This window comes from Biomphalaria glabrata, chromosome 15 (assembly GCF_947242115.1).
Source record: "Biomphalaria glabrata chromosome 15, xgBioGlab47.1, whole genome shotgun sequence".
Classification (NCBI taxonomy): Eukaryota; Metazoa; Mollusca; class Gastropoda; family Planorbidae; genus Biomphalaria; species Biomphalaria glabrata.
In genome coordinates this window covers 14471522-14485231 of record NC_074725.1, presented here as the reverse complement: position 1 = coordinate 14485231, position 13710 = coordinate 14471522, and the positions used below count along the sequence as shown (strand labels likewise).

At 34.0% G+C, this 13710-nt stretch overlaps 1 protein-coding gene across 1 annotated transcript; it reads left to right on the top strand.

Moving 5' to 3' along the window:
• Positions 1 to 1120: 1120 nt before the first annotated feature.
• Positions 1121 to 12524, top strand: LOC106055764 (uncharacterized). Its single transcript, XM_056012821.1, has 8 exons — positions 1121 to 1209; positions 2301 to 2467; positions 3219 to 3368; positions 5145 to 5248; positions 6549 to 6654; positions 7816 to 7981; positions 9844 to 10041; positions 11668 to 12524. The coding sequence occupies exons 2-8, from the start codon at positions 2456 to 2458 to the stop codon at positions 12360 to 12362; spliced, it is 1431 nt and encodes a 476-aa protein (XP_055868796.1). The 5' UTR covers positions 1121 to 1209; positions 2301 to 2455; the 3' UTR covers positions 12363 to 12524.
• Positions 12525 to 13710: the final 1186 nt, after the last annotated feature.

Here is a 13710-nt window from a genome sequence, read left to right as displayed (position 1 = left end):
CCTCTTGCTTATTTAAATCTTGAGCCTTGCTGTCATTATTGTTGCCTAGTCACAGACAAACTTCAAGTTCCCTCCCAGCAAGTGATGTGTAGCTGAGAGACTAAAACGCTTGGTTACGGCTTGGCCACCTTAGTTACAAGAGGGCTTGATTTCTACTTCTTCTTCGTTCTCATTTTACATGTCAAAGGGTTCAGAATAGTTCAGATTAGTAATCATATATCTGAGATGTACTGCGCAGTGCTTTCCAAAATCAGGCAGATCTCGGTATAGTTTTTGTTCTATAAGAAGGTTTTGGGGCCAGAGTCTTTGTCGGGCCTTTTGATATGTTGGAGAGTAGGCCAGTAATGTTTACTTTTTGATCACTGCTCCTGGCTCCAAAAGCAGAGATAAAAGAACCACCAGCTTGCTTGTGTGGGCTCCTTCGAGGCGGAGAGAGCCCGGCCCCCTACCTGCGCTGCGGGATTCCACAGGCAGGACGCCACATCCATAACAATAATTTCTGAGCTCCAACATAGATGAGGTTGCGTGTAAATGTGTTATAAGCCAGGAGGCCCATTGACTCCAGCTTCAGCCTGCTTTTCTTTCTGGGTGTGCTCCCATAGTCTTTGATCAGCCAAGATCATCTGCAAGGCAGCAGTTGTTTTATTTCGGAGTTGTCTCTCCTAGATGAATTACTATTTAGAGTTTAAGCGCCCTACAATCGCTTTTCGCAATCATTTCCCTGGAGTTTTTTTTTTAGATGTTTTAAGGAAATATCCTAACCACTGGAATACCCCACCTCATTCTCCATGACTGCAAATCAGTTGGTCCACCAAAAAAAAAAAACAACACCTGACTACGCCGAGGCCTATGTGTTGCCCCACCTGTTCTACCTTAATTATGGCCCTGCTAGATTAATACTCTCCCGACTTGACTGGCTTTGACAAGTACTGTACGTGCTGGTGGGTACAGATCTAAAGATCTACATGTGTCCTGACGACAATTTTGATTATATTTATAGCACCTATAAAATCCTATATGGATTTAGAATTAAAATTACTATATCACAGACCTGCATATCTAGATTTATGACCATAGACTCAACATGTCTTTTTTACTCTCCCCACTCAAAAGAGGTTAATTACTAGACTAGAGCTAGTCTATATCTATTTAGATCTAGATCTAGACTATATCTATATATTATATTATGTCTAGAGTCTAGATCTAGTAGTAAGTAGAGTCTAGTACTTGTAGTAGAGTAGAATTATAGAGTAGGCCTATAGAATATATAGATCTAGATATCTATAGGTATATAGAATCTAGATCTAGAATGGTAGATCTATTTATTATAAATTATAATAATCTATATTATTCTATATAATATAATAATAGATCTAATAAGTAATATTAATAATAAAATAATAATTATCTATATTAGTCGTATTTATAGAAAATTATACTTTCTAGATCTAGATGATGATAGATCTATATCTAGATCTAGAATCTATATTATAGATCTAGAATCTAGAAAGTCTAAGAAAGAAATCTGATTGTAACAGTAACTTGAGTAACAGATGAGATAGTGTAGTCTTAGAAGTTAGTTAGACTGAGTTAGAGTAAATAATAATAATTACAGTTATCTATAGATCTACTTAATACTGACTACTATAGCAGTTAGACTAACTTTAAGTTAGTCTTATCATTTTATGAGTTTGAATTATTATTTATCATAATAATGATAATTCGTATGACATGATATGATTATCATGATTATGACTCCAACTCAAGAGTCGGCAGAGTACCAGGACCAGAGGCAGAGTGTCCAGAGACTATACTGTCTATAGTCTATACTATAGAAGTCTAGATAATAAAATATCCTAATAGTAATATCTACTACTAGATCTAGTAACTAGTAAAGTACTATATTTCTAGTAGATATATAGTACTATCTTTAGAATCTAATTCAGTGTTAGTGTTAGATCTAGTGAATTCTAGTGAGGAATCTTGTCACTGTTAGTGTGTTAGTTAGTACTTTTACTTTAGTCTTAGTGTTGTGTGTTCCCTACTTGACAAGTCACAAGGGTATTCTAATACTCTAACAATCAAAGCTGAAATTACCTTTAACTTTATCTAGACTACTGTACTGTTAGTATTGTCTGTATAATGTATTTACTATTGTCACTATTATTTATATAAATTATATTATTAGTATTATATTAAATTATATTTAATTTTTTTATTAGACTCTGGATTAGTCTAGATCTACTAACTACTAGTGAGCGCAAACATCTTAAAATATATTGTAATTGAATCTTTTCCAGGCCTGATGTCTACATGATCATGGATGTCTAATTACTTATTAAATCTAGATATATTGATATATATATATATCATTAGACATTAGATCAAGAGTCTCACCAGTGACCAGTACATAGATTTAATAGATCTAGATCTTTATATATATATTTTGTACACCATGGAATCCTCTGTAAGTAACTAGATCTACTTTAGTTTTTAATTTATATTCAAAGTCTAACTATGTATATAATATAATATGTAAAGATTAATAATACTTTGCAAACTGAGCACATGCGTGGTTACATGTAATTTATTTTAGTTTTACATGTTTTGGGTTACCAGATATCTGGCAAGTGGAAGACTTGTAGAACTCCCTTTTAAGGTCACATCCTTCGTAATGCATTGTCATTGACCTAAAATGTGAAGATATAAAAAACATTTACAACTTTCACATGTTTCCATCAGTTGAATTCAAGACTTCATTCCTTTGTGCTAAAAACACAGAAACACTCATAAATGATTATTTCATGCATACAGTGCCTAATGAAATGTGATATTGACTTGAATGATTTTCATTTGTTTGACCAGTACTGCAACATGAAGTCATTTGCAGGACACAAAAATCAGTATAGTGATTAGATCTAGAGATATAGATTGAATTTAATTAATAGAACACACATTTCATAACCACTTGACTCAAAGAAATAGATAACAAATAGATACTATATGCATTTAAATTTTATAAGAATGATTTTTAAAGAAAAAGCGTTTCTAAGAAAAAAGCATGCTGCCAAAAAGTTTAAATTGTGTTGTCATTGGCTTTGGTAGACTGGGAATGTAATTAAAAAAGATTAAGAAGAAGAAAGTATTAGGATCACAATAATTTCTCAAATGTACACATTGAATATAACAATTTAATTTACTTCCATTTTCTGTTTTAGATTTCACAGCATGAAGCTCTTGTCAAAAAGAAGCTTCAGAGATTTCTATGGGAACTAGCTAATTTTGGTTCAGTCCGTGGCTTCAAACATTTCTCTTGCTATTTGAGAGGAAAGGAGGAGTTACTTGTCAGTGTCAAGAACAAAGTTCAGGTATGCATTTATAAGTCTTTGAATATTAGTTATCTGCAGTAAGTGAATATAGTTATTAGTTATCTGCTGTGATAAGTATATATATATATATATTGTTACGAATCTCACTATCCAGGCTCTCTGCAAACTGCACCATACACCACCAACTTAAAGAACTTGACAAGTCAGGGCTCCAAATTAACGTAAAGGTTTAATGTCCATAAATAACAGCCAATACTGTACAATTGGCAGCACGTAGAACAGTACAAATAGTTCTGCGATAACAAATATCTCTCCGATAACACCGTTCCGCCGTATCAAGTCTTGCACTGGCCTCTCCGCCTCGTTCCGGGCTTGCACTGGGTTCAACAGTTCGGGACTGACTTCACACACTTGGGCTCGTTGTGTCGGACTCGATCACAGACCAAGATCAAGACACCGTTCGTCTCAACTGTACTTGACAGTACTCCGCACTGAACCGTCGTAATGCTCCGTACAGAACCACACCGTTGAACTGTGCTGTAGTCGACCGTGTTCTGAACTCCTGTCGTGAACCTCCTTTCTGAACCTTGCTGTATTGAGCCCCTTTTCTCGACCGTCTTGACTGCGACACCTCCGCTCTTATATAGGGTCCCTACTGGCCTTCTCGAACCGGACAGAACGCCCCTCGACGTTTCTAGGTGGTCAGATGACTATAACTCTCGTGACGCTCCCGAGCTCTGTTCACGTCGGCGATCCTTCCCGAACTGTCCTGTTGACCCTCGACTCGGACGATCGTCTTAACTCGTCTCGGTTGACCGCTCATCTAGCGCTGGCCTGGGGCGATTTGCGTCGGCTGACTACACACACACCACTACCCCCATCTGTGCCACCACCAGGTTTATAACAATATATATATATATATATATATATATTTTTGTGTCATTTGCTAATCAGTTACATTACAACACTTTGCAAGATAGATAGATATGTTAATTTACTTACAATGCATGAGTTCCTGCTTGTCCCCAGTCTAATTTTGGTCAACATGAACATGTAGACAAAGAGATAGACTAACTGATGGAATATTAGTACATGAGGTTTTGGGTCTAGGATATGATAAACTTGATTTGTGAAGGAGCTTCAGAAACCTACAGCCTACACTCTACGCTATCTTCTTTGTGGTTTATACTCAACTAAATATTTATTTTAAAAAATGACCTGAAATTTTTTTTTTTATTTCTCCTGGGAAAATCCTAAAAAGGAATTCAACTTTGATGCATGACCTCTTAATTCAGGCTTTCATATATATATATATATATATATATATTATTGTCTATAAAGGTAATTTATTCCTGACCCAATTGATATCTCTGCTATTTGCTATTCAAGAGATGTGGAAGCTGAGTGGTAAAGCACTTAACTTCCAAACCAAAGGATTCCGGATTTGAATTCTGTTGAAAACTGGTAATTTAATTTTGGGATCTTTGGGGCATTAGTCCACCCAGCTCTAATAGGTACCTGACGTTAGATGGGGAAAAGTTAAGTCAGTTTGTCATTGGGCTGGCCTCATTAACCACGGGCCACAGAAACAGATGACCTTTACATCATCTGCCCTATAGATTGCAAGGTCTGAAAGGTGAACTTTACTTGTACTTGACTTATGAGCTATTCAGTTGTAAAGATGGCCTCTAGTTTAAATCTACAATGAGAATTCACTCAAGTTAAATTAGTATCTATCAATGTTTGTTTTTTTGTCAGTGTTAAGTTTTATATTCATCTGATTTTTTATTTTGTTTTGTTTTTGTTTTCCTCCAGGGAAGTACAACTTCAATAATTAACACCACTTTGCCACTACCTCCAGCTAAGAAACCTTTGTGTGCTACAGATAGTTTTAACTCATACAACTTACCTTATGATAAGTAGGTCACAACCTTAACTCATACAACTTACCTTATGATAAGTAGGCCACAACCTTAACTCATTCATCTTACCTTATGATAAGTAGGTCACAACCTTAACTCATACAACTTACCTTATGATAAGTAGGTCACAACCTTAACTCATACAACTTACCTTATGATAAGTAGGTCACAACCTTAACTCATACAACTTACCTTATGATAAGTAGGTCACAACCTTAACTCATACAACTTACCTTATGATAAGTAGGCCACAACCATAACTCATACAACTTACCTTATGATAAGTAGGTCACAACCTTAACGCATACAACTTACCTTATGATAAGTAGGTCACAACCTTAACTCATACAACTTACCTTATGATAAGTAGGTCACAACCTTAACTCATACAACTTACCTTATGATAAGTAGGTCACAACCTTAACTCATACAACTTACCTTATGATAAGTATGCCACAACCATAACTCATTCATCTTACCTTATGATAAGTAGGTCACAACCTTAACTCATACAACTTACCTTATGATAAGTATGCCACAACCATAACTCATTCATCTTACCTTATGATAAGTATGTCAACCTTAACTCATACAACTTACCTTATGATAAGTAGGTCACAACATTAACTCATACAACTTACCTTATGATAAGTAGGTCACAACCTTAACTCATACAACTTACCTTATGATAAGTATGCCACAACCATAACTCATTCATCTTACCTTATGATAAGTATGTCAACCTTAACTCATACAACTTACCTTATGATAAGTAGGTCACAACATTAACTCATACAACTTACCTTATGATAAGTAGGTCACAACCTTAACTCATACAACTTACCTTATGATAAGTATGCCACAACCATAACTCATTCATCTTACCTTATGATAAGTAGGTCACAACCTTAACTCATACAACTTACCTTATGATAAGTATGTCACAACCTTAACTCATACAACTTACCTTATGATAAGTAGGTCACAACCTTAACTCATACAACTTACCTTATGATAAGTATGCCACAACCTTAACTCATTCATCTTACCTTATGATAAGTATGTCAACCTTAACTCATACAACTTACCTTATGATAAGTAAGACACAACCTTAACTCATACAACTTACCTTATGATAATTAGGTCACAACCTTAACTCATACATCTTACCTTATGATAAGTGATTTTGTGATTTATATGCATTTTACCTTTTGAACTATTCCTCTTTACACACACACACAAATAGTAATATAAAAAAAAAAATTCACGATTGACTTTTTTAAAATCCATTTTTCAGGAGTTCTATAGTTTTCTCCCTCCAAACTCAGACCCAACTTAGAGGTAGACAAGACAGAGAGGCAGATCTTTTGCCAGCATCACCATCGGAGGAGGAATCCCAACCAGTAAGTTGTTTGTTGACCAGCATGTATTTTATTTAATAACAGTCATCATTGTTATACAAAAATATCTGCTTTGTTATAAGAAGAGACTAGCCTACATCTGGTTTAGAGCAGTCTGTAATCTTGTTAGTTGACTGAGGTTTGGGGTGTACATCTGGTTTACAGCAGTCTGTAATCTTGTAAGTTGACTGAGGTTTGGGGTGTACCTGCTGTCCTTTCTGTTCTTGGATGTTGTATAGGTTGAAAAGAAAAAGTGTTTTTTTTTTTGGAAGGTTTTTTGTTTTTTTTTTATTGTAGAGGAATTATCTCACCACTATAAACCTTGAATAAAGCACATTACATGTTTTACACAAAAACAAATAGTACTTTAAAAAAAAAATTCATTATTAAAATTGAACTTTCTAAAAAGTCTAATAATTGAATGTAATCCTGTGTACTTATAACAATTTGTGTACCTAACTAAAGGAGCTCATTCAAACTGTGTGATAGAAACTGTTTCTGTTTTTTTTTTTCAAAGCGCTCAAAAAGTTGTGCAAAGTTATCCCAAAGTTCATGGAATGGTAGGAATAAAGGTTAAGAAACAATAATATGAATGGTTAATTGTAAGCATTTTTATTCAATAAAACGTGTTTGTTCAAAAGTGAATTATAAAATAGAAATATGATAGTAAATATATGAGATAGTAAATATCTGAAAAAGTTAACAAGAGGTTGAAAAAAGGATTATAAAGATGAGTAACACATTAAGTTTCAATTATTAACTAATATTTACAAATGTGTAATTTTCAAGCTTAGAGAGTGGGACCTGAGGCTATCCCATTCTTTGTCACTCCCTAATGAAGGATATCCACTAATACTTAGTAAAAGAGACTAGGCTCAAAGGGTTAGGATTGCCTTCAATTTTATTATTTGTACAAAGTTATTCTCTTTTTCAAATCATAGTTTAAATACATAGTTGTTGTTTTTTTTTTTAATCTCAAGGGGATTAACCCTTACATGTTTTTCAGAATTTTATTTGATTAAAAATAGGAATTGTGGCAATCGGAAAAACTCTGATCAGATTTGAAAAAAATAATTTTTGGTCCAATCGAGACATCTTTGATGATCACTTTGTGACCCATGATTCTTGCTGCCTACTAGAAAATGTAACTATTTTTGTCAACAGAAAGATGATGTCACATTATTCCTTATAGCTGGCTATGCTCGTTACTCTTGTCCCTATGTTTGGGTCAGGTCGAACCATCGTCGTCTGTTTACACTCTCTGGAGACAAGGATGCAGACAAGGACAGCCCACTCAAGTTAAAATCTACATCTAAATGGAAGGATGAAGGTATTATTACAAAGCTTATATCAATTCACTGTGCCTGTCTGGGTTTGAATTTCTCCCACTTCCCATTCTCACATCAAGTTGAAATTTTGCACAATTATTCATTGTCAATGACAACATATGAAACAATAAAAAAAAATTCAATTAGTTGTAATTAACTTTGTTTTGTATAGAGACAGTAAGGCCTACTTACCTAAGGGGATTTAAGCCTTGTGTAGATAATTAGGTCGTTTGCTATAAGGTTTAACTAACCTTCTAGTTTAATAAATACTTGGCCAGCTCATTGGCTAACAAATAGGCCTTCCATCGTTCGTGGAGGCTCAAGTTTGAATTCAGGCATAAGCACACACACAAGGCCACAAAGCCTAGGTGACCATGGTGCACTGAGCATGATTTAAGCATGAAAGTTGCTCTAAGCAAAAACAAAATATATATTATTGTAAGTCTAGATTTATTAAAAATTAATAACAAGATTGATTCAAAAATATTTGATGCAATTTCACTCAACATAAGCTTTGTTTTTTTTTTAAGTATTTTTATATTGTACTTGCTTACTAGTCTACTCAGTGAGATACACTTTTTTGATTAGTTGAGAGAGAAGAAATAAAGGCCTAAAAAAACACTTTTTTTCTTGTTTATTAATTTTAGCTGTGCCATATAAAGAATGATGAAATGCCAAATTTTTCACTTCATATGGCCGTATGCATTCGATTTCAAAAAGTTGTCAGCTTTATAACTTGTATGTAGATTAAAATGGTAACAGGTTGAATATAAATTATCTCTAAAAATAAGAGAACATTACTTCACATTTGAATTGAAATGTCTAAAAGGTGGAAATGTGTAAAGTTTAAATATGAGCTAACTAGTAGTCCCACTTCTTAGGCTTGAGTGTCATCTTTTGTGTGGTGTTATTTCTTGAGAGTAGAAGTATTTGTATGATTATTATATCTCAATACAACAGCACTCTTGTTCAACTTTCTAACACTAATCTGAAATGACACAATGTCAATGATCAGCAGATTCAAGTTTTATCCTTTCAAACAATTCACAGAAGAAAGAAACATAAACCGTTAAAAGGAATTTGAAATCACAGTGATAAATACTGTCAAGTGTATTAGCATAAGTACATTAAGCTGAGAATAAGGTGGATCAACTGCTTGTATGACTTGATCAAAAAAGATAAATACTATGTCAAGTGTATTAGCATAAGTACATTAAGCTGAGAATAAGGTGGATCAACTGCTTGTATGACTTGATCAAAAAAGATAAATACTATGTCAAGTGTATTAGCATAAGTACATTAAGCTGAGAATAAAGTGGATCAACTGCTTGTATGACTTGATCAAAAAAGATAAATACTATGTCAAGTGTACTAGCATAAGTACATTAAGCTGAGAATAAGGTGGATCAACTGCTTGTATGACTTGATCAAAAACGACCCCAACATCTGTTTGTATTTATTAAAATTTTCCTTTCAAAAGATCTTTCCAGAAAAAAACAATAATTGTTGAAGATTTTCATTAATAATCATTTGAATATTCTTTCCTGCTGGCAAGTCTATGAAGCTTGGCTGGATATATAGAACATAATTTTTTTTTCTTTTCTAACCTACTTTTGTTAACCTGTTCTAGCAATAAATATATTTTAAAAGAAGTGTAATAGGTATCTACAATTAGTAATTTAAAGGGCTTTAAACATCCCACTACTCCTCAACAAAACTGAAAATCTGCCAAATTATATTCTTTTGTTATTTTTTATTTAATATAGTATATTGTTAGCTCCGTTAATATTGATGTATCTCTTTTCTTTTGGAATCTGTGAGGGTCATTGCATCTGTGTGATACACTTTTTCTTGCTGATTGCAGATGTGAAAATATTTGACATTGTGGCAGAGATTGTCAAGCTGTGCACTTACCCTGCTCCCAGAAACCCCTTTGAAGTAGATTTGGACTACTTTCATTTCCTGAAACAACCTGATCAACTGCTAGCTTCAGCAGCCATGACTTTCTTGCTACAGAAGATCATCATACAATCCTCAGAAAACAAAGTTTACATTGCCAAGGGTAAGCTTTTTTCACATTAGATTTTAACAAACTGTTTGTTAAGGAAACAAAACCTCTTTGAGACTGTAGTCACTGGGAATATTCAAAACCTCTTTGAGACTGTAGTCACTGGGAATATTCAAAACCTCTTTGAGACTGTAGTCACTGGGAATATTCAAAACCTTTTTGAGACTGTATTCACTGGGAATATTCAAAAACTCTTTGACACTGTAGTCACTGGGAATATTCAAAAACTCTTTGAGACTCTAGTCACTGGGAATATTCAAAAACTCTTTGAGACTGTAGTCACTGGGAATATTCAAAACCTCTTTGAGACTGTAGTCACTGGGAATATTCAAAAACTCTTTGAGACTGTTGTCACTGGGAATATTCAAAAACTCTTTGAGACTCTAGTCACTGGGAATATTCAAAACCTCTTTGAGACTGTAGTCACTGGGAATATTCAAAAACTCTTATTAATTAATAATAAATTAATCAATGAAATTTGTGGCTTTTTAATTACATCCTAGCCCAATCCTCCTGCAGGATAACTGGGGAGGGTAGTGGGCAGGGTTCGAACTCAGGCCTTCGTGACCACTAAATGTCAGTCCAGGTGCATACCACACAACCAGGCAGCCATCTTAGATAACACCTCTACCAACTTACTATATAAAAAAAAAAGTTTCTGATCGCGCTAAAATTTTCTTATGTAGGCAAAACTTAGGCACAAGTGACATATACAGATTTACTAGAAAAGACAAGCTTTCATCCTAATCACAAGAAAGATGATGCCTATTATAAGCTATCCCTTCAAGATTGACGTCTAATCCTTCGACTCAGGACCAGACACAACAGAATGAGACAACATATGTACCGGAAGCTAAAATTGAAACCAGTGAAATCTGCCTATATGGAGTGTCACCAGAGAATGCTGACCATGTCTATCATAACTGTTCTCTTTACCATGAGGCCTGTACAAGACACTGGCCCCAAAATACGCCAATAGAAAAAAAACTATATGAAGAGCTCCCTGATATGGAAACCGCTGCGCAGTTCATCTTATATATTGATCTTGTCATCTGAACGCTCCAACATAAAAATGAGAACGAGGAAGAAGAAGAAGATTAGAAAAGTCAATGGCTAATTTTAAAATATCACAGGAAAACAACAAATATTTGTTTATTCTTTATCTCATGTTTAATTTTGCTGAAGCACAAGTAGGCTTGCTGTGGATTAAAAAAAAAGCTAAAGAATAATTGAAAACTTTTGTTTAGAGAGACACAAGATATTTATGCAGTAAAATTTGCTAGTCCTAAAACACTATATGGCTTCTCTGCACTACTACAGTGGACACTGTTCCTGGGTGCAGCAAAATAACTGTCTTGCTAGAGTAATGGATATCTAACAAACTCCTACATCTGATTTAACACTTGTAACAATAATTTTTGTTAATTTATTTTTTGTTGTTTTTATAATTAAGATAGCCAGTATGAAACTACAAGTATGAAAATAGTTAACCCTAATCTAAATTATTTTAGAGTCGTAGTCCTTGCAAATTTTTATTACTCTATTTCATATTTTAAAATGAACTTGAAAATATTAATGATTAATTTAGGATCTGATTCTAAACCAATACTATCTCAACAGTGTTTGAAGAGCTTCAGCTGCTGGCAAGAATTCATTTTAAAAGTCTCAGAGAATTAACTCAAGAAGGGAAGCTGGCAGTCTTGCTTCAACATAAGAAAGGAGAACAAAAGAAAAAGTCTGCTGCTCTTTTTCAAGTCTCATCAACAATGGATAACCCTAACATTGAGAAATCTAGAGACTCAGTGACTTCATCTGGCCATCAAAAGTCATGGTCCACGAATCCAGCTGTTATTATTACACGACCTGGAAGTGAAATTCCTAAGAAAGTTCAAGGAACATCATCGTTTGTTCATAATAATGTGGTGAATAGCTCATCTCAACCTGGCTCTGTGAGGCCTCAGTCTTACCCTAATGTGGTACATGCCCAGCTCCCAGGTCCAATGCTGATGCCAGCTGCACAGGCATTCCCACCCCCAGCTTCCTCTCAACCTCAGTTGTCCTATATACCCTCATCTGCTCAATCTGTTAAGGCACCAACAGCACAGTTCCAACCTGGTTGGTCACTGATGACCCCTTCACCAGTGTCTGTTTCTCAGTCAATGTATAACTCCTCAGTGGCTGCACAACCTTATCAAGAACCATTTAAGGTCCACAACTCCACACCAGTAAATGCTTCTGGTATTACCTATGGTAAAGGACCTAGAGGAGCTTTTCCTGGTGGCTATGACAGGATGCCTGCACCAAGTATGCTTTGATAGTATTTCAATATGAAAAAAAAAAGCCAATAACAGAATACAAGCACCAAGAATGCTTTGATAATATTTCAGTGACAACATTTTGTTAGTAAATAGTTAAAGGAATTATCTTGTTGATACTTGGCTAATTTTCACTCTTATATATATATATATATATATATATATATATATATATATATATATATATATATATATATATATATATATCTATATTATAAAGTAGAATGTGAGGGGTATGTATGTATGTATGTATGTATGTATGTTACTTATAGACATCAAAACCGCTTGACCAATCTTGATAAAACTAGGCAGGAATGTTCCTTGGGTACCAACTTAGACCTTAGTGAATGTATTGTAGCCCTAAAACAAATGTAAGACCCTCAAAAAAAAATAAAGTTGTCCGACTCTATTACAGCTATAGTATTTTATGGATCTAGGCCATGTCTACAATGTTGACATGAGAAAAGATAGAAAGGATTTAGACCTAGATCTAATTTTAAGAAATACACTTTGCGCAGATAGTTTTTTACTTTGACACATGAAAATACAAAAGAAGATCCATTGATTTCATTATATAATAAAATTAACCTTCAATTTTGTGTTTCAAAAGCATTTTTTACATTAATTAGTTCCTTATATCTGTGAAAACAGATTTCCTGACGAACATTCTTTCATTAGACAATACCGTAATGAATCGCGTACTAAATATTAATTCGTTTAATTGTTTACTTTATAATCCCATCCCTAGATCTAAAACTCTAATTCAACTCTAAGATGATAGAACTTCTCTTTGCACAGATAGTTTTATACTTTAATACATTAACACATTAATTAAAGTCCATTCATTTCATATTTTGATCAAATAAACATTCAAATTTGGTTTTCTAAAGCTACATTCGTTTACGAAAGCTGCGAAGCCGAGTTGAGATAGGCCTAGATCTATATTCATTCATGAATCGCGTACAAAAAATTATTTCGTTTAATTGTTACTTTATAATCCCATCCATAGATCTAAAACTCTAATTCAACACTAAGATGATAAAACTTCTCTTCGCACAGATAGTTTTATACTCTAACACATAAACATATTAATTAAAGTCCATTCACTTTTTATTTTGATCAAATAAACATTCAAATTTGGTTTTCTAAAGCTACATACATTTACGAAAGCCACGAAGCCGAGTTGAGATAGGCCTAGATCTATATTCATTCATGAATCGCGTACTAAAAATTATTTCGTTTAATTGTTCACTTTATAATCCCATTCATTTAACAAAGCTATCGCTCTTTTCGTTTTTAATAGATAAGAATGTATCGACCTCGGGTAAACCCATTTTCGCAAAACTAA

Excerpts from the sequence above, each read along its gene's own strand:
- LOC106055764 (XM_056012821.1), top strand. Across the intron at positions 3,369-5,144 it reads GTGTCAAGAACAAAGTTCAG|GGAAGTACAACTTCAATAAT; the intron begins GTATGCATTTAT and ends GTTTTCCTCCAG. Across the intron at positions 6,655-7,815 it reads CGGAGGAGGAATCCCAACCA|AAAGATGATGTCACATTATT; the intron begins GTAAGTTGTTTG and ends TTTTGTCAACAG.